The following is a 19,424-nucleotide window of genomic DNA, read 5'->3' as shown; positions in this document are numbered from 1 at the left end:
TACAACATAATTGTTTTTGCCGTTGTCACAGGGTTTCTGGCGACTATTAGCGGCGTTTTTAGGCTCAAAATGATCAGCAGCTCTAAGGCTTTCTTTTCCGACCATCGATACCCTTTGAAGCTGCCGGAATTGCAAGATCCGACGAGGTGAAAAGTTAGGGGCAGTCAGCATTTTCTGGTTTTTTCGGTGAGCTCCGGCAAGCTTTGGCCAATCGGAGGGCATATCCGGACTCTCATCAGCTCAAGCTTTCCAATGGCACCGGTTTCGTGGCAATTGGACTCTGTTTAAAAATCGACGGCCGAGATCGTCCGTAAATCTCTTTGGAGGATCGGGGGTCGGATAAGAAGATCAAAAGTGGGGATCGTCATCAGCGCGTCGTTTCGAGTCCGATAGTGCATTCGGATCGTCTATCGGACTCCAGTGGCTGGAGGCGAATTGACCGAGCGATCAAGCGTCTTGGTAATTCTCTGGCCCGTTGATTTTAGAATTTATTGGTAAAATTTATGTATTTATTGAATTGTATTGAGCATTAGAAAATATTATGAGTTAAAATAATTGTTGTCGGATTGTTTGCCTTTAGTCGTGAATTGTGATGTGTGGCAGAGTCGGGAAAGATAGTGAAGTCTTGGGGACCCGACTCCCGTTAAAATAAATTGTGGAATATTTGAAGTGTTTTCTGGCAGGTCCTGGACCCATTTTATGGGAGTAAATATCCATATTTTATGGGAAATTCTACCGAATTTTCGGTAGAATTTACCCAAGTCGAGATTTTTAGACAGTCAGTCCTAGGAATCTAGACCTAGGGTTAATTAATTATCAAATGTTTCAATGTTATTGATTAATTGTTTTTCATGATTAGATAATCTGTCAAATCGGCTCGCTCCATCTGAGGCATCAGAGCAGAGCTATTAGGTCGTCAAAGCTGTGAGTTTAAGCCATATGTCTATTTACATGTGTTATGCTGAGATTTTATGAAATAATTTTGATTACATGATTTAATAGTTTAGTCAGTTAATTTAATTGCTATTTATATAAGTTTCATTTTATGCATTACAATTTTATTGTTTCGTGTTGACTCGGGATGGGACAACTGTAGAATATGCTATTTGATGAGTGCACCGGTATGAATCCGAGACTGATAGCAAAAGGGTAAAAACATAAATTTAGAACTTGCTCTGGTTGAGCAGCAGTCTCTAGGCTTAGTAGAGTGTGTTTGCCAGAGTAAAGGTCCATGGTCGAGCATTACTCTCTGGGCGCTGGCTTATTTGGAAACTTAAGTGACCGAACTGGATTAAGGTCCCTGGTCGAACTTCGCTCTCTAGGTGTCAGTCTTATTGGAGTAAGAGAGCTGAAAGGCTAAGAGTGTTAGTGATAATTAAGTGACTGAACTGGATTTAAGGACCCTGGTCAAGCTTCGCTCTCTGGGCACCAATTTTGTTAGAATGAGAGAGTCGAGATGTTAGAGTTGAGATTAGAGTTCTGTTGAGGTACTCCGTCCCGTAGTAGGTAAAAGTTACTTTTTATTTAAGTATGGCATGACACGTTTATTTTTGCATGACTTAGTATTTATTTCAAATTAAAAATATGTTATTGAAGTGTTTGTAACTGTTTTTGGATATATGATTTTAACTCACTCTTGAGACTGACAGTCTCAATTTTACTGTTTTTCAGATCTATGATTGTTAGTCCTCCCGCGGCTCTTACCTAGCAATCCGACTCCATCATCGGGTGATGTAATTGATTTGGTATATTTGACTTGTGAAATTTTAAATTCTCTACAGTAGAAATAATAGACTTATCGTTTATAATATTATGTAGTTTCGAGTCTCGCCTAATTCTTCTGGCGGACCGAATTAAATACGTAGAATTTAATGGTTAAGATAAATTATGATATCAGTGATGTTAGATGAGATTTAATTAAGTTAGTGAGTGGTCAGGCTTACTACGAGATTCAGTGGTCTTACGCTTACCCATCCCCTAGTGCCGGTCACAGGCCCACAGATCGGCTCGTGACAATTAGTTTTTTTATAAAATCATATAATATAGTTTTGTAAATTTTTATATTTTCACAAAATTTTTTTATTTATTATATGCTAATGTCAACTTTAATTTTGTATATCTTTCATTATATTAATAAGTTCTCATACATCTATATAATAATTATTTTTAAAAAATCAGATCGTTAGAATTCTTGCTATTTTTTTATTATTACTTTTTAATATCAAATACATATAAATTGAAACTTTTCTAATTATTATATTTGATCAACAAATATTCAAATGTGTTATAAATATTTTTTAACTGTTTTTATTCTTTTACTGTTCTATTATTATTTTTTATTTTTATATGTATGAATGTAAATATATTTTATTAGGAAGATAATAAGATTTATTATTAATATATAGTAGCTATATTACTCATTATAATTATTTTTTAGAAATACAATAGTCTTATATTTAAATAAGTCATATATTTTACAATATTCATTATTAATATTTAAAATATTATAATTAATAAATTATAAATATAACATATGTCATATTCACAACGAAACGTATTAACACCGATTTGGATATATATTTTATATAATAATGATGGTACGACAAATAACAGAAAAACTGAGTGCCAAAGTTCATTCAATGTATATGAAACTGATTTTTTATTTTTCTTGGAAAATATGTTTCTAATCTTTAAAATAAACTATCTAATATATTTGATCCATTAAATATGGAAATGTTGCACCCATTAATTGATAGAGAAATAATACAAGAAAAGTTAAAATTTATCTCTATAAGATGTATGATTTGGGTGGACTTTGACATAAGAAACATTGTTGTGAAGAAAGAAAAAAATAATAAAGAACAGATCCTTTTATTTGATGGTTTTAAATTATTTAATGAATGCAGACTAGAAAGACTTCCTTTATGCAAAGAAGTCTTTGTATGTGGAAAAAAGATTAGGAAGACTTTTTTGTGGATGCAAGGAAGAACTTTTTCTTTTCTTTTTTCTTTAAAAAAAAAAAGGAAAGTAGTGGTTGATCGAAAAGGTGATTACTATGTGTAGATATATATTTATTATCGGATTTTAATACCAAATAAAAAAACCAATTTTAAACGAAAAAAATAAAACTCAAAAATTGATGGTTACATTATTAATTTGTTATAAATCGCAATTTAAATTAAAAATATATATTTACGAGTAGTAGACAATAAAAATAAAAATTTTAAGGATTTAAAGATATAGTTTACTTATTATATAGACTTTGAAGGTACCTCAAAATTGTTAATTTAGCAATATGAAAGAAATATAAACTCCCTAAATATCAACAAGGTCTACTCATTTATGAAATTTTAATGTACCTAAGGCAGTCAGTTACCTCTGTTTGATCACCAATGTTAATGAGAAGAGCTTCGGGAATAATCAGAGCCCTAAACCATTGATCATTTTTCAGGAATTGAAAACCTTCCACTTCTCTGTCTTGAAGGACAATGGTGATTATTGACGAATCTAAATGTGGTTAAAGACCAAGAACTTGATGATGCCTTGAAGACGGTGGAAAGAAGTTAAATCGTGCACGCATTGTTGCTTGAACTCCACATTTATCCAAAAACAGCTATCTTCCAAGTTTAATGACATTGCCATGGCCTCAAGGACAACCTCACTTATCAGCTCCAATTTGGCAATATATTCAAATAAAGTCTCCCTGCAGATTTTAGGAAAGACCTTTCCAAATTTCATTCTTTTGTAGAATATAATGTTTATAAATTCCGAAAACTCTCAAAAAGAAATTTGAACTTTTTGAATACTATTTTATAGAATATAATATATTCAAGATGATGCTTTACTAATGGTTATAATAACAACAAATCAAATAAACAAAATGGATGATTTTGTTAATATATTCACAAGATCGACTCACCTAAAATTTTCAGGGTATTCAGGCCAAAGCTTGAGCTTCCGTTGTTCTTCTGGGCTTACTACAAGGAATAATCGGTCACGCTAGTCAAGTACTTGATCATCTGAAAGAATCATGTCATTCCCATAACCCTCCCCGCCGTCAATTCCTCCACCATATTTTTGTTTCTCTTCCAGAGGAAGGGCAAAGAATTGCTTGATAACTGAACGCACTTTGTTCAAGGATGAACTTGACATTCCATGATTAATTGACTTAAAATCAGGAAATAGCCAACTCTCAGAATAAACTTAAACAATATAGTTCAAAACTTGTGATATAACGAATGGGAGCAACAGATAAAATTGATTCAGCTTGATAAATTGAAACCTTACCATAAAACATCCAAATGAGCTGAGAGCAGAATGAAGTTTTGCATGTTCTTGTCTGCTAGAAGATGGGGATGTAAGAAGATCGAAATCAATAACAGGAATCTCCATAAATGGAAGGCAACAAGTATCTAAGCCTCTACCAACACCATCTCTATAGCAATATCTTCCTGGTGGTTCTTTGCCACTGATGGCCATTTCTTGGACACACTTTTATACTGATTATGCGTTCTTTGCAGGAGGATCATTATCGGCCATGCTTGCACAGAGAGCTCCACTGCTGTACTTAGCTGCCAATTAATCTTGTTATGTGTCAACCCGTATTTCATGGCAAAATGGAAAGTCAACTTTATTCACATAAATCAAATGAATTTCATCTTTAAATAATTTATTTTTATGCCAACAACTAGACATTTATGGGGTCCCTAATTTATGAGTATACCCTGGAATGTCTCCAAATACTATGCAAAATGATAAAAATAACAATAATAATTCAAAGAAATTGGAAAAAGAAATGAATTTATGTGGAGCAGGAACCCAAACTTAAAAGTTCATCTATTACTCTATGCATAGCCTAATAACAACAAGCAACAAGTGGATTGTTAGATTTGTGATTAAAAAACCAGATGTTGCTGTAGGTGCTGGTAAAAAAATAGTCTTTTTTATTTATGCTAAGTTTTCCATCTATTTTAAAACTTAAGATGGTACCAAAGTAGGACTTGTCTAGATTTACTTTTCAGTTTTAAGTTCGGATGTTTGGTCTAAACGACTATCTGTTGTGTTTCAGAAAGACTGTGTAATGGTATTTATTTCAAGTGAAGAAAAGTATTAAATTATTTCACATTATTAAAATAAACAAATATTAAATAGGAATTACAGAATTTTTGAACAAGGTCAGTATGTTCATAGAGCTGTTTTTCAGGCAAATCAGGATGCTATTTGAGTTCTGTTATGAAAAACTTATTATGAATTTATATATATATATATATATATATAGGTGGGCTGTATAGGTGTTGAGTTTGCATTTTCCAGCCTACGCGCTGTGTTTTTAACATTAAATTCTCCAACAAAATAAGATCAAACTCTTAATATTAAATTCTCCAGCCTATGTGCTATTAATTGTGTTCATGGCTGGCTTCTAACTTTTTTGTTGACTCATTTTTAGCTTATTTCTATATTACATTTACAGGATTCCGATCTTGTTCTGTTTTGCTCATTTTTATTTGCCTTTCTCAGAATCCACAGTTGCTCGTGTGTTCTGACAAGAAGCGCAAGAACTGTCGAGTCCACGTAAAGGAAAAAATTCAGTTTATCATCGATTGTATCTCAAAAATTTAAAATATATACTGAAGTTTCCCACTCCTCTCTTTTCAAACAAATTCTTTGAGAACTCATTTCTGTTTATTTCATATGAATTCGCTGTAATCTAGGCTTAATTTTCAAGGCTTCGAACCACCTACATCATTGCTGCTTCTATTGGTCTCCTCCCAAGCTGGTAGTATTGGAAGTAGAGGCTAACATAATCTTTGACTTTCTTGTATAATCTTGGCCTAGTTTCATCAATCAAAACATCAGCTGGTTTGATTTCTTTATCTGATCCTGGAATGAAGAACATAGCCATAGTAATCCTCTCTCTTTCTGAGTTTGTCACCACCCTGTGTACTGGGCTCTTGAATATTCCGTTGCTCATTATCTAATAACATCATACACAAATAGTTATTAACTCTCTCCATTGCTCATTGTAAATAGAGGGTCTATTGAGATTAGCAGGCAAAGTTAGATGTGGGCGTTTAGGCACAAATCCCAGTCAGCTTTTCGGTTTATAATTTTCTGCTAACTGCAGAATTTTATGCCTTTACTCTAACCTTGTATTTGTCAATAAAGATCTTATGGAAAACATAGTAGCTATTTACCTCAACTTGATCCCCAACATTCACAAGAAGAGCTTGTGGAATGATAGGAACTCTAAACCATTCATTGTCTTTTAGGAACTGAAGACCTTCAACTTCTTTGTCTTGCAAGAGAATTGTGATTGCTGATGCATCTGCATGTGGTTTTACTCCAAGAATTTGATTAGGCCTTGGACAGGGAGGATAATAGTTAAATCTTGCAGTCACTAATGGCTGTTCTCCATACTGCTCCAAAAAGCAGTTCTCCCCTATGTCCAAAGACATCGCCATTGCTTTAAGGAGGATTTCATTTATCTGCTGTGACTTCATGAGAAACTGATGCAGGGTTTCCCTGCAGAAATTTTTAGTTATTAGCCATTTTTTATTCCACTAGTCACTGGAACTTGCCTCATTTTCTCGTTTGCTGAGTTAGTAGTTACATGCATTTAAATTAAGGGGCTTAGGTGAGGTGAACATGATTGCATTACCTAAAAGCTTGAGGATTTTCAGGCCAAAATTTGAGCTGCCGCTGATAATCAGGGCTTAGTGTTAGATACAATCGATCAGTCCAATCAAGTGTCTGATACTCTGAGCTGATCATGTCATTTCCATACCCTTCAGTGCTGTCAGCTTCTCTAGACTATTTCTGCTTCTTTTCCATTGGTAATGCGAAAAATTTCTTGCCAACTTCACGCATTTTGTCCAAAAATGAACTTGTCATTCCATGATTTATTACCTGAACCATTTAAACTAGCTTGAGTAAGCAAGAAAAATGGATGCAATTCTCATCCAACTTTATTTATCTTATTGAAGGATGTATACAGATGGTTGAGCATTTGGAATTTTTTAAATAGAAGGTGGTGTCACTGTCAGGAGTTAAACTTTCATCTTCTGCAATTCTGTTTCAATCTATGCAGGCATCTGAAATGCAAATAAGCCTAAATCTGCTCAGCTAAAATACTACAATCTCAGGTCTGGATGAGATGAACTCTTTTAAAAAAGTGTGCAATCAGTGAGTTCTCATGCTTGGAAAGCATATATGTAGTTGATAGAATTCAATTTTTTGGACACAAGATATTCTGAATAAAATGAAATCATTCCAAAAAATGACATGATTTTGCAAACAGGGCAATCAAGACTACTACTAGTTTCTTGAGAGACTGTTTTTAAAGATCTTGGAGCTCAAATTGTACTATCATAGAAAAACGGCATTAATATAGATTGAACAAACCAAGAATACATCAGTTAAAACTAAATAACAAGGGATAGATAATAGAGAAAAGAAGACCTGAAAGCAGCCCCAGGAGGTGAGAGCTAATCGATGTTTTTGAAGCTCCTCTTTCTTGGTTGATGGAGATGTGAGGAGACCAATATCAACAACTGGGATTTCGATCAGTGGGACAGAAACATCTGAGATTCCAGCATCATTTCCTTTATGGAAAAATTTTGCTGGTGGTTCTTCACCATTGTTGGACAATTCTTGAACTGATTTTGGGGTTGATTCTTTCTTGGAAGCCATGTAAAGGAGAATACAAGAGGGTTTTCACTTCAACAGAATTTGCCAATCCGGATTCAAGAATTCCAGATATTTGAATTATATGTCCTTTTGGGACCATTTTAGTTCTCAAACTAATGCTTTGTTTTTTTCTTTAATTCTTTTTTTTTTAATTATTTGATCCAAAAGAAAAATAATAGTCAAAGAAAAGGAAGATAAAGAAAACTTGTACTCCTTTTGGACCATTTTAGTTCTCAAACTTGACAACCATGTCTTTAAGACAAATTTACTTTTACCCAATGAGGTATGGTTACCCTACTTTTTTAAAAAATGAACTAATGTTTTCTTAATATTTGATTCTGTTAACGATTAACTTCTCTTATTTTTTTATATTATACTAATTATTTTTAATATTTAAAAATTATATTTTTTATCTTTTTATTTTACAATCAAACTGATTTCTTTTATCGAATTAAATTGGATAAAAAAATTAGGGACTAAGGAGGGTAACATTACATTTTTCTCTAGTCTGATATACATTTTTTCCAAATCAAATGATGACCTAAGACATTAAATAACAATACAAATATCTCTTCAACATCGTTTGATGTCATCGTAATAAAGTTGGGTTAATCTTGATAAATGAAACATTTGCATGATTTAAATAGAAATTTTAATGCTAGACAAATGAGAGAGTTATTTTCTATATCCAATTAGTTTGATTTTTAAGAAATTAATTAAGTAAATTTTTTGAGAAATAAATTATATTTTTGGTTATTCAAATTTTTCGCCTAAATGAATATACATAAATTAAATTCTATATTGGAGAGTTGTGGAAGAATTTGTAAAGATTATTTTATAAAAGAATTTTTGGGAAAAAGAAATTTTAGTTAGCTAATGGTGTTAAATTTTAGTTGGAAAATATTTAGCAAATTGATTAATTAAATTAAATTAATTGTGTATTAGAACTAAATTGAAAATTTATTTTGGAATAAGGATTAAAAGTATAATTTTATTAATATGGGATTTTAATGAAAATTTGCATGTTTGATATTCTTATAATTAAATATGTCAGCAAGAGCTTTTTGGTAATTTTACATTTAAAAGTAAGGATAAATATGTAGTTATATATTTTTAATAATTTTAATTTGGCCCAAATTAAATAGTTAGAGGTTTAATTGAAAAGCTAAAGAAAAGTTTAAGGATTAATTCAAATTTTTGCCGAATGAAATTGTTAGTAATAAAAAATTGAGGGACTAAATAGTAAGGAAGAAAAAATTGGAGACCAATTATTGATATAGAGAAGAAAAGAAAAGAAAGAAGAAGAAGAAGAAGAGGAAGAAGAGGAGGAGAGAGGGGGTGTCGGCCTTCGGTGGCGGCAGCGGTGGAGGCCCGTCTGTGGTGCGTCGGTGGCGGCAAAGGGTGCTGCTATCATCGACGAGCTCGATGGGCCGGTGACTGCAGCTGGAAGCGTCGGCAGGCGGCGTAAATGGCTTGTTACGATATAATTTTTCTTGCCGTCGATCACGGGGTTTCTGGCGACTATTAGCGGCGTTCTTAGGCTCCAAATGATAAGCATCTCCGAGGCTTTTTTTTCCGACCATCGCCACCCCTTGAGGCTACCGGAATTGCAAGATCCGACAAGGTGAAAAGTTAGAGGCAGCTGGCTTTTTCGGCGAGCTCCGGCGGGTTTTGGCCAATCGGAGGGCATATCCGGACTTTCCTCAGCTCAAGCTTTCCAATGGTACCGGTTTCGTGGAGATCGGACTCTGTTCAAAAATCGACGGCCGAGATCGTCCAAAAATTCCTCAGGATGATCGGGAGTCGGATCAGTAGATCAGAAGCGGGGATCATCATCAGCGCTTCGTTTCGAGTCCGATGGTACATTCGAATCGTCGATCGGACTCCGGCGGCTGGAGGCGAGTTGAACGAGCGATCAAGCGTCTCGGTAATTCTCTGGCCCGTTGATTTTAGAATTTATTGGTAAAACTTATGTATTTATTGAATTGTATTGAGCATTAGAAAGTATTATGAGTTAAAATAATTGTTGTCGGACTGTTTGCCTTTAGTCGTGAATTGTGATGTGTGGCGGAGTCGGGAAAGATAGTAAAGTCTTGGGGACCCGACTCCCGTTAAAATAAATTGTTAAATATTTGAAGGGTTTTCTGGCAGGTCCTGGACCCATCTTATGAGGGGTAAATGTCCATATTTTAAGAGAGATTCTGCCGAATTTTTGGTAGAATTTACCCGAGTCGAGATTTTTAGACAGTCAGTCCTAGGAATCTAGAACTAGGGTTAATTGTCAAATGTTTCAACGTTATTGATTAATTATTTTTCGTGATTAGATAATCTGTCAAATCGGCTCAATCCACCCAGAACTAGGGTTAATTGTCAAATGTTTCAACATTATTGATTAATTTTTTTTCGTGATTAGATAATCTGTCAAATCGGCTCGCTCCACCCGAGGCATCGGAGCAGAGCTAGGAGGTCGTTGATAGCACAATAATATATGCATTTTATATGCCATATGTATACGTTGTTCTTCATGTTATCTTCGCATTTCTAATATTTTAGAGCTATTATTCGTTATTTTCGATATTTCTTTCCTTGGGTTTGTTTTGTTTTGTTTTTGTAGAAATTGGCTCGAGTTACTAGACATTGGCAAGGATATTTGTAGAGTCGTTCAGGGTCAAGCATGATATCAAAGAGATACTCATGCCCAGGAAGATTTTATATCACAAAATGAGCAAGAGAAGCTATCATGCGGCCACTCCGTGACTTGGCTTTCAAGGCCAATGAATAAGTAAAGAAACAGTCCACCCCGCCCCCTAACCGCGACCTACAATGCCACGTCGCGCCCTGCCCGTGGCTGGATCTGCAACACTGCGTTTTGGATAGCTGTCAAGTCGAATTTTTAGGGTAGAAACCTAGCCAAACTCTTGGATACCCCATATGATAAATAGATTGTAAAGAACCTGAAAAAGGAGCCCCATTTTCTTCTTTTTCTCTTTAACTTTATTTCTCCTCCTCCATTATGTCATTTTCCTTTATGTTTTGAAGATTGATGAAAGACTTCATCATTCATCATTCATTTTATTCAATCCAAGTATTTTCCCTTTCCTCTTTAAGCTGTTATTAATTATGCTTTCTTTTTTAATCTATTTTAGTTATTTAATTATCATGAATGAGTAGTTTCCTAATCTTAGGGTTAATTGAACCCTAGCCATGATTGATTTATGATTTGTTCCCTTAATCCCCTCCAAATTAACTATTTAATTGTTCTTGCTTAATTGATTTTGCATATGCCAATACTAGATTAGGGATAATTAGTATTGTTATGATTCCATTGTCTTTATCACAGCGGGAGTTGGGTTTTGACGGATTTGAATATCTCAATTAAGGACATGAAACTCTCCACGGGAGTAGGTAGAATGGATTATTAGGAAGTCAGGGTATTGAATTTAATGTCTCTAATGTTCATGATACCACGGGAGTAGGTTTGATTGCGTATTAGGGAAGCCATTTATACTCGGGAGAGATCTATGGTATTTTATAGGGTTTACTTTTCCTTACGAACATTTTATTTAATTAGTTTGGGGTAGGATCTTATCTTTGCGCTAATTATGCTAGTGGGGATACTTAACTCTAGGTGCTTTTTATCCTTGAATTTATTCTCATTATTATTATTTGCATTATAGATTAATTCATCCTCAATCGTTGATTTGGTTACTTATTTAGCATTAATTAAAGTCAAGATTAGCTAGTTTTTACTACTTCGGTCTCTAGGGATTCAACCCTTGCTTGCCCGACTACATAGTTAGGAGGTCTAGTTAGATTATTTTTTATAAGCACGCGACAGCCTTGTCAAATTTTGGCGCCGCTGCCGGGGACTGACTGTATTAAAGTAGTTAATTTTGATTTATTTTTGCTAAGCTTTGGGTTTAGTAGTGCTTCGGCTATTATTCCTTGTGCTCCTGATCTCTTGTTTCTGGTTTTCCTTTTTATTGCATGCAAACTCGACGAACAGGTTCAAGAGATTTAATCCCTATTGCTATTGAAATCGAGGCTACTGCACGTAAGCAAGGAAGTAAAAGGAGAAGGAATAAGAATATGCAACAGGAAACAATGGCTGAACCACCGGCTGCTAAACCTCTTTGGGAATATGGTGTACTGGATGCAACTACCGGTGCAATGTCTAGCATTCTTAGACCTGCAATTACTACAACACACTTCAAACTAAAACCTCAGTTTATTCAGTTCATCTCCAATGATTCCTTTTCAAGAGGAGTCAATGATTGTCTTGTTAGTCATATTGATAGTTTTTTGGAGAAGTGTGACACTTTTAAGATTAATAATGTCAATGATGATGCAATTAGACTACGCCTTTTTCCTTTTTCTCTGAAGGATAGGGCAAAAGAATGGCTAAAAGATGAAGGCATTGGTACTTTTGATTCATGGGACAAGCTAGTAAAGGCATTTTTAGCCAAGTTCTTGGGTCAAGAGAAAACTGCAAGGCTAAGGACCAAGTTGAGCACTCTTCGTCAATTAGATGATGAGTCATTGTATAAGTATTGGAGAAGGTTCAAGAGTCTGCAGAGAAAGTGTCCTCATCATGGAATTCAAGAGTGGCTATTGATCCAGACCTTCTACAATGGGTTGACGCATGAGTATAGGATTTACATTGACGCTGCGTCAGGTGGTAATTTTGTTGAAAAGGTTCCTACTGAGGCTAAGGCATTACTTGAGAAGATGGCTACTAATGATAACTTTCACTCAAATGGGAGAAACAGTGCAAAGATAGGGGGTAAACATGACGTTGATGCAATGACTCTCTTAACTAGTACTGTGCAAGCTTTGTCACTTAAGGTTGATCAACTTCGAGCAGGACCATCTGTGGTAGCATCTTGTGAGACATGTGGGGTACAGGGACATATTGCAAGTGAATGTCAATATGCTGAGATGATTATGGAGCAAGCTAACGCTCTCTATAACAACAACTAATAAAGAAGACCCTATGATCCCTACTCCAACACTTACAATGAAGGTTGGAAACAAAACCCAACATTCTCCCATAAGAACACTCAAAATTAGTTGAACCCACCACTGCCATCACCACCTCGCAACAACTTCAATCATCCTCCAGGTTTTCAAAATAGACCACCCTTCAACCATAAAACTACAATCAACAGCCTCCCCTACCACCACAACCATAACCCAAGTCCAACCTAGAAGCTTTGGTTGAAACTTTTGCAGCCTCACAGGCTAAGCAAAATAAGTATTGGGAAGAGCAGTTGAAACAGAATAGTCTTCTTACTGCTACAATTCAACAGATTCAAGCTCAAACCAAGCTCATGGAGAATCAGATAAGCCAACTTGCTCAACAAGTCAATCTTCAAAGGTTCTGGGTCACTTTCCTGGTAACACCGAGCAACCACCTAAGGGTCAAATTAATGCTGTAACTTTGAGGAATGGTAGAGAGCTAGAAGACCTTCCACCGAAGGTAGTTCAAAAGAAAGTAGTTGCAGTAGAGGAAGAGATGATTAAAACTGAGAACATGATAGAAAAAGAGAAAATTAAAGAGAAGAAGGAGCTTATTGTCATTAAACCTTACAAGCCACCTGTACCTTTCCCACAAAAATTGGCAGGCAAAGCTAAAAAAGAAGTATGGAAAATTTTTAGACATCCTAAAGAAGTTGCAGATCAACATCCCATTCTTGGATGCAATCTCAGAGATGCCCTCCTATGCTAAATTCCTAAAGGACATGCTCTCTAACATGAGAAAAATCAAAGAGAATGCAACAGTCTCACTGAAGCTGAATGTAGTGCTATATTGTAGAACAAGCTTCCAAAGAACCAAGGAGATCCAGGGAGCTATTCCATACCAGTGAAGTTAGGTGACATTGAAATAAAGAAGGCTTTATGTGATTTAGGGGCAAATGTCAATCTTATGCCCCTATCAATTTGCAAGAAAATTTAAATGGGTGAATTAAAACCCACGCGCATCTCTTTACAATTGGCAGACAAATCGGTGAAATTTCCTTTGGGTATTCTTGAGGATGTGCCACTTAGAGTTGGGAAATTCTTTATCCCTTGTGATTTTGTGGTTATGGAGATGGAAGAAGATGCGCAAGTCCCTATCATTCTAGGGAGACCCTTCTTGGCCACTGCTGGGGCGATTATTGACATGAAGAATGGGAAAATCACCTTTGAAGTGGGTAATGAGAAGGTGGAGTATTCACTCACAAGTTCTATGGATTCTCCTTCTAAGGAGGAAACAATTTATAGCGTGGATGCTTTAGATGAAGTGGTGGAAGCTAAGGCTGTAGATCTACAACTAGATGATTCATTGCAAACGATCTTAATGGGGGATGCAGATAAAGAGGATTGGGAAACAAGGGAGTACAAAAGGCTCTTAGAGGAGACACAAGCGCTAGCAGCTAATGAACCTATCAAGGAAGTGTTGAAACCAAGTGAGTCTAAGGAGAGTACTACGCCTCTTGAGGTAGAATTAACACCCCTTCCCTCTAACCTGAAATATGTGTTTATGGGTCTTGATAAGATATACCATGTTATTGTTAATGCTGAACTCAATGACATGCAAATTGAACAATTGCTTGTGATTTTGAGAAAATACAGAAATGTCATTGGGTACACTATCGATGATATTAAGGGTATTAACCCATCTTTTTGCATGCATAAGATCAATCTTGAGGACGACCATACCTCTTCTATAGAATCTCAAAGAAGGCTTAATCCAAATATGATGGAAGTAGTCAAAAAGGAGGTTCTTAAATTACTTGATGCAGGGATAATCTACCCTATCTCAGATAGCAAGTGGGTTAGTCCTGTACAAGTGGTTCCAAAGAAGGGAGGTATGACCGTTGTCAAGAATGACAAGGGTGAACAAATCCCCACTAGAACTGTGACAGGGTGGCGGATGTGCATTGATTATAGGAAATTAAATAAAGCCACCCGAAAAGACCACTTTCCTCTCCCCTTTATTGATCAAATGTTAGAAAGATTGGCAAAGCATTCCTTTTTATATTGGTTGGATGGATACTCAGGTTTTTTTCAAATTCCTATTCATCCGACGATCAGGAAAAGTCTACTTTTACCTGCCCTTATGGCACCTTCGCTTATCGGAGAATGCCATTTGGATTATGTAATGCTCCTGCCACTTTTCAACGATGCATGATGGCAATTTTCTCAGGTCTTATTGAGAATTCTATTGAAGTCTTTATAGATGACTTCTCAGTCTATGGAACACCTTTTGATGTTTGCATTAATAATTTGGAAGGGGTGCTCCATAGATGTAAGGAAGTCAATCTAATTCTAAACTGGGAAAAATGTCATTTTATGGTACAACAGGGTGTCATTTTGGGTCATGTTGTTTCTCATAGGGGCATCGAAGTTGACAGGGCTAAGATAAAGGTCATTGAGCGTTTACCACCGCCTAATTCTATGAAAGGAGTAAGGAGTTTCCTTGGTCATGCAGGGTTCTATCGTCGTTTTATCAAGGACTTTTCAAAAATTGCTCGACCTCTAACTAAGCTCTTAGGCAAGGATGTTCCCTTTATTTTTACTGATGCTTGTACCGAGGCTTTTGACAGGTTAAAGCAAGCTCTTATATCTACCCCAGTCGTGCAATCGCCGAACTGGAATCTTCCATTCGAAATCATGTGCGATGCTAGTGACTACGCAGTCGGGGCAATGTTGGGCCAGAGGAAAGATGGCAAGCTCCATACCATCCACTACACGAGCAAAACTCTTGATTCAACCGAGATGAACTATGCCACAACCGAGAAGGAATTGTTGGCAGTGGTGTGTGCAATGGAGAAGTTTTGATCCTATCTGGTTGGATCAAAGGTGATAGTTCACACAGATCACCCAACATTAAGGTATTTGATGAGTAAGAAGGATGCGAAACCTCGCTTGATTCGGTGGATTTTGTTGTTACAAGAATTTGACCTAGAAATAAAGGACAAGAAAGGAGCCGAAAATGTTGTTGCTGATCATCTCCCTCGACTTGTCCTTGATGGTGAAGGTGATGAGGATTCCCCCATTGATGATTCATTTCTTGATGAGCAACTTCTAGCTCTAGCTATTAAGGAGATCCCATGGTATGCTGATATAACAAACTACTTGGCCAGTGGTACTATTCCTCACGGCTATTCATCACAACAAAAGAAAAAATTCTGTAAAGATGTGAGGAGACATTTTTGGGACGACCCTTTCCTTTACAAATCTTATACTGATGGGATGATTAGAAGGTGTATTCCAGAAAATGAGGTGCCATCCATTATTTCACATTGTCACGATTTACCATGTGGTGGACATGCTGGCACTAGTAAGACTGCAACAAAGATTTTTCAATGTGGCTTTTATTGGCCAAGTCTTTTTAAGGATGTTCACCAACATGTTAAGTCTTGTGATCGATGTAAATGAACTGGTAACATCTCTAAGAGGAATGAAATGCCTCTTAATAACATCCTCGAGGTAGAATTATTCGATGTGTGGGGAATAGATTTTATAGGACCGTTCCCTTCTTCTTATGGGAATAGATATATTTTAGTCGCTGCGGATTATGTCTCAAAGTGAGTTGAAGCCATAGCTACTCGAACCAATGATGCTCGCGTGGTAACCAAGTTCTTTAAAAAGAATATTTTTTCCTCGATTTGGCGTACCACAAGTGTTGATTAGTGATGGAGGCAAGCATTTGTTGGAGAATCGATTTGAGGCAATGCTTAAGAAGTATGAAGTACATCATCGAGTAGGGCTTTCATATCATCCATAAAGTAGTGGTCAAGTAGAGATTTCTAACCGAGAGATCAAAACCATCTTGGAGAAGACGGTTGCGAATTCAAGGAAGGATTGGTCCGCGAAACTCGATGATGCACTATGGGCTTATAGAACAGCATTGAAGACTCCTATTGGCACCACTCCATATCGACTAATCTATGGGAAAGCATGTCATCTCCCTATTGAATTAAAGCATCGTGCATTATGGGCTATCAAGAGCCTAAATTTCAACTCTCAATTGGCAGGTGAGAAAAGACTCCTACAACTTAATGAGCTAGAAGAAATTCGACTTGATGCTTATGAAAGTTCAAGGTTTTACAAGGAGAAGACTAAAAGATGGCATGACAAAGGGATTTTGAGAAGAGAGTTTAAGGAAGGCGACTTAGTTCTCCTTTTTAATTCTAGGTTGAAACTCTTTCCTGGAAAACTTCACTCTCGATGGTCAGGACCATTTCGAGTTAATAAGGTCTTCCCTTATGGTTTAATAGAGCTTTGGAACAAACAAAATGGTACCTTCAAGGTGAACGCTCAAAGAGTAAAACATTACAGAATCGGTGACCCTATTGACGAGAATGTGGACATCCCACTTTCCGACCCTTCATCAGAATTAATCTTAAAGGAGGTCGAGCTTACGACCTTATAAACAAGCGCTTTTGGGAGGCACCCCAAACTCACTCCTAATTTTAATTTTTATTCTCAATTTTCTTTTTCTTTTTTTACCTATACCTTACTTTGTTTATTTACCTTTATCAATTTTCTTAGGACTAGAATTTTGACTTTTTGTCTTCCTTTATTTCGCTTTGTTTTGTGTGTTATATTTTTTTTCTCTTACTTATTTTGTTATAGCCTAAGCCTTATTCTTGTTTTATCTCCTTCACTTTATATATATATATATATATATATATTAGGGGGAAGCAAGAGAATGAAGGCAGTATAATCCACAATCACCTCGCAGCCGACTACTCTGAACCACAGATAACCCGCGGCTCTCAAAATAAAACAGAACACAAGGCAGTCCGCTCCATAGCAAGGTCGCGACCTGCTATCTCAAGCTGCCGCCAAACCATAACCTCATATTTTCCTCTTTAAAAAAAAAGAGAAAAGAGAGCTTCTCACCCGAGACAGCCGGACCACCCGACGCCAGACTGCTGCGACACCGCGAAGCAGCTGTTTCCTCCCCGAGACAGCCAACACCCTCAACCAAAGCGATGGGAGGTCGAAGCAGCATGAACTTGCCCCACCGAAACATTGTGCGACCGCTTCCAGCTGTTTCCTCCCCACAGACGCGGTGCATGCTCGACGCTGCCGATGCATTGTGCGCGCTCGACGCTGCAGACGCAGCGTGTGCTCGACGCTGTTGAAGCCGCATTCCTTTCTTTTAGGTGCCAAGTTGCTCGATTTTTGGCAAAAAATTAGGGACAATCTGCTGACAATTTTTTTTTGATGCCCGATTCAACCAGACATCACCCAACCTCGGTTAGTTCGCTTCATATAATCTCTTGACTGTGATTTAGTATATAAAATTGCAATTCCTTTGAATAATATTTGACAGGGGTTAGTGATTGGTTTGCTTTTGGCATGAAATTGGCATGAATATTACTCCTTTGGGTTATTGATGTCACGACCCCACCCGAGGGCCTGTGACCGGCACTAGGGAATGGGTAGGCGTAAGGCTACCGAAACCCATAGTAAGCCTGACACTCACTGGCTTAAACAAATCTCATCTCAAATTAATATTATTAAAGTCGCAAATTATCTTAATAGTTACACTTTGCATAATTACTTCGGTCTGCCAGAAGGCGAGACCCGAAACTCAGAAAATTTACAACTGATACATCATCTACTATTACTACTACGGAGAATATAAGATTTACCAATTTACATACCAAATCAAATACATCACCCGAGGATGAAGGAGTCGGGTTACTGAATAAGAGTCGCGAGAGGACTAACAATCACGAATCTGAAAAACAGTAAAAATGAGACTGTCAGTCTCGAGAGTGAGTTAAAATCAAATAATCTAGAGACTATTGCTTTCTTCTCAGAAAACACAGATTATTCAAATCAGTATATCAAACCATGCACATAAATACCAATCATACTATAATCATACCCTATTACTTCCTTCACAGAAAATATTAATCATTCGAATCAATAATCAACCATGCACGTAAATACAATCCATATTATAATCATACCATAATAAATAAATAAATAAATAAATAAAAATATATTTTTATTTTTTTTTACGGGACGAGTGGCTCAGTAGAACCCTAACTCCAAATTCTAGTAGCCATTTTGGCTCTCTTAATCTAATAAGACTGGCGCCCAAAGAGCAATGCTCGACCAGGGACCTTACCTCCAGTCTGAACACTTGAATTCCAAATAAGTCGGCACCCAGAGAGCAATGCTCGACCAGGAACCTTACCTTCGGCAATTTACTCAAATCAGCCCATAGAGTCATGCTCGACCAGGGCAAACCCATAAAAATCTTATTACGTGTCCATGATCATTACCGGTGCACACGCGGTCCTGATGTAACCCATCAGGCGACATGTTCTACAAGCCACATTTCCCAAATCGCAATCACCACATTTAATAAATATTATTGTCTAAAGAAGTCATTCAACCATATCAAAATAACGATTAACAAATTTAAAGTAAGACATCATGCAACTCATGTGGAAAACTGATAATATTTGGTATTGTTATAACATTACTAATAATAATATTTATATTATCTTCAATAATTAATAATCCAGTGAAATTATTTGCGTTGTGATACTAATAACCATATTAAGCATAAACTTTCAAAATAGCATATTAAATTCAGACTTAGCAATAGTGCAACGATTAAGTGACTTGAACTCACAGAATTGGGCGACCTCCTAGCTCTGCTATGGTGCCTCGGTTGGAGAGAGCCGAACAAACGGACAATCTAGTCACGGAAAATAATTTAT

General features: G+C 36.4%; 2 protein-coding genes and 1 pseudogene across 4 annotated transcripts; 1 reads left to right on the top strand and 2 right to left on the bottom strand.

The window, feature by feature from the left end:
* Positions 1-2,428: 2,428 nt before the first annotated feature.
* LOC8273275 (protein SRG1-like) lies at positions 2,429-4,674 on the bottom strand. Of its 3 annotated transcripts, none has more exons than XR_007215270.1 (3): positions 4,288-4,674; positions 3,920-4,167; positions 2,429-3,723 (listed from the first exon to the last, which is right to left on the bottom strand). XR_007215270.1 is itself a non-coding variant. In XM_048372273.1 (2 exons), exons 1-2 carry the CDS (start codon positions 4,477-4,479, stop codon positions 4,000-4,002), a joined length of 360 nt encoding a protein of 119 aa, XP_048228230.1. In that variant the 5' UTR covers positions 4,480-4,653; the 3' UTR covers positions 3,805-3,999. The 3 variants fall into 3 exon arrangements, 1 of the variants encoding a protein (XP_048228230.1); XR_007215269.1 differs by having other exon boundaries at positions 2,436-3,703; positions 4,288-4,664; XM_048372273.1 differs by lacking the exon at positions 2,429-3,723 and having other exon boundaries at positions 3,805-4,167; positions 4,288-4,653.
* An 898-nt stretch (positions 4,675-5,572) lies between these two features.
* Positions 5,573-7,879, bottom strand: LOC8273274 (protein SRG1). The gene is given in 4 exon segments (XM_025159962.2): positions 5,573-5,974; positions 6,195-6,522; positions 6,659-6,906; positions 7,459-7,879. Coding segments are annotated over 4 exon segments (1,044 nt in total). The 5' UTR covers positions 7,690-7,879; the 3' UTR covers positions 5,573-5,737.
* Positions 7,880-11,673: 3,794 nt separating this feature from the next.
* On the top strand, positions 11,674-17,465 carry LOC107262438 (annotated as a pseudogene).
* Positions 17,466-19,424: the final 1,959 nt, after the last annotated feature.

Source organism: Ricinus communis, chromosome 3, assembly GCF_019578655.1.
Source record: "Ricinus communis isolate WT05 ecotype wild-type chromosome 3, ASM1957865v1, whole genome shotgun sequence".
Lineage (NCBI taxonomy): Eukaryota > Viridiplantae > Streptophyta > Magnoliopsida > Malpighiales > Euphorbiaceae > Ricinus > Ricinus communis.
This window is presented reverse-complemented; position numbering and strand designations above follow the sequence as displayed.

What these genes read in the sequence shown, in the direction of transcription:
- LOC8273275 (XM_048372273.1), bottom strand. Translation starts at nt 4,479, where the DNA reads ATGGCCATCAGTGGCAAAGAACCACCAGGAAGATATTGCTATAGAGAT. An exon ending in GCTCATTTGGATGTTTTATG is followed by an intron (nt 4,168 to 4,287) that starts GTAAGGTTTCAA and finishes CCTGATTTTAAG; the next exon opens with TCAATTAATCATGGAATGTC.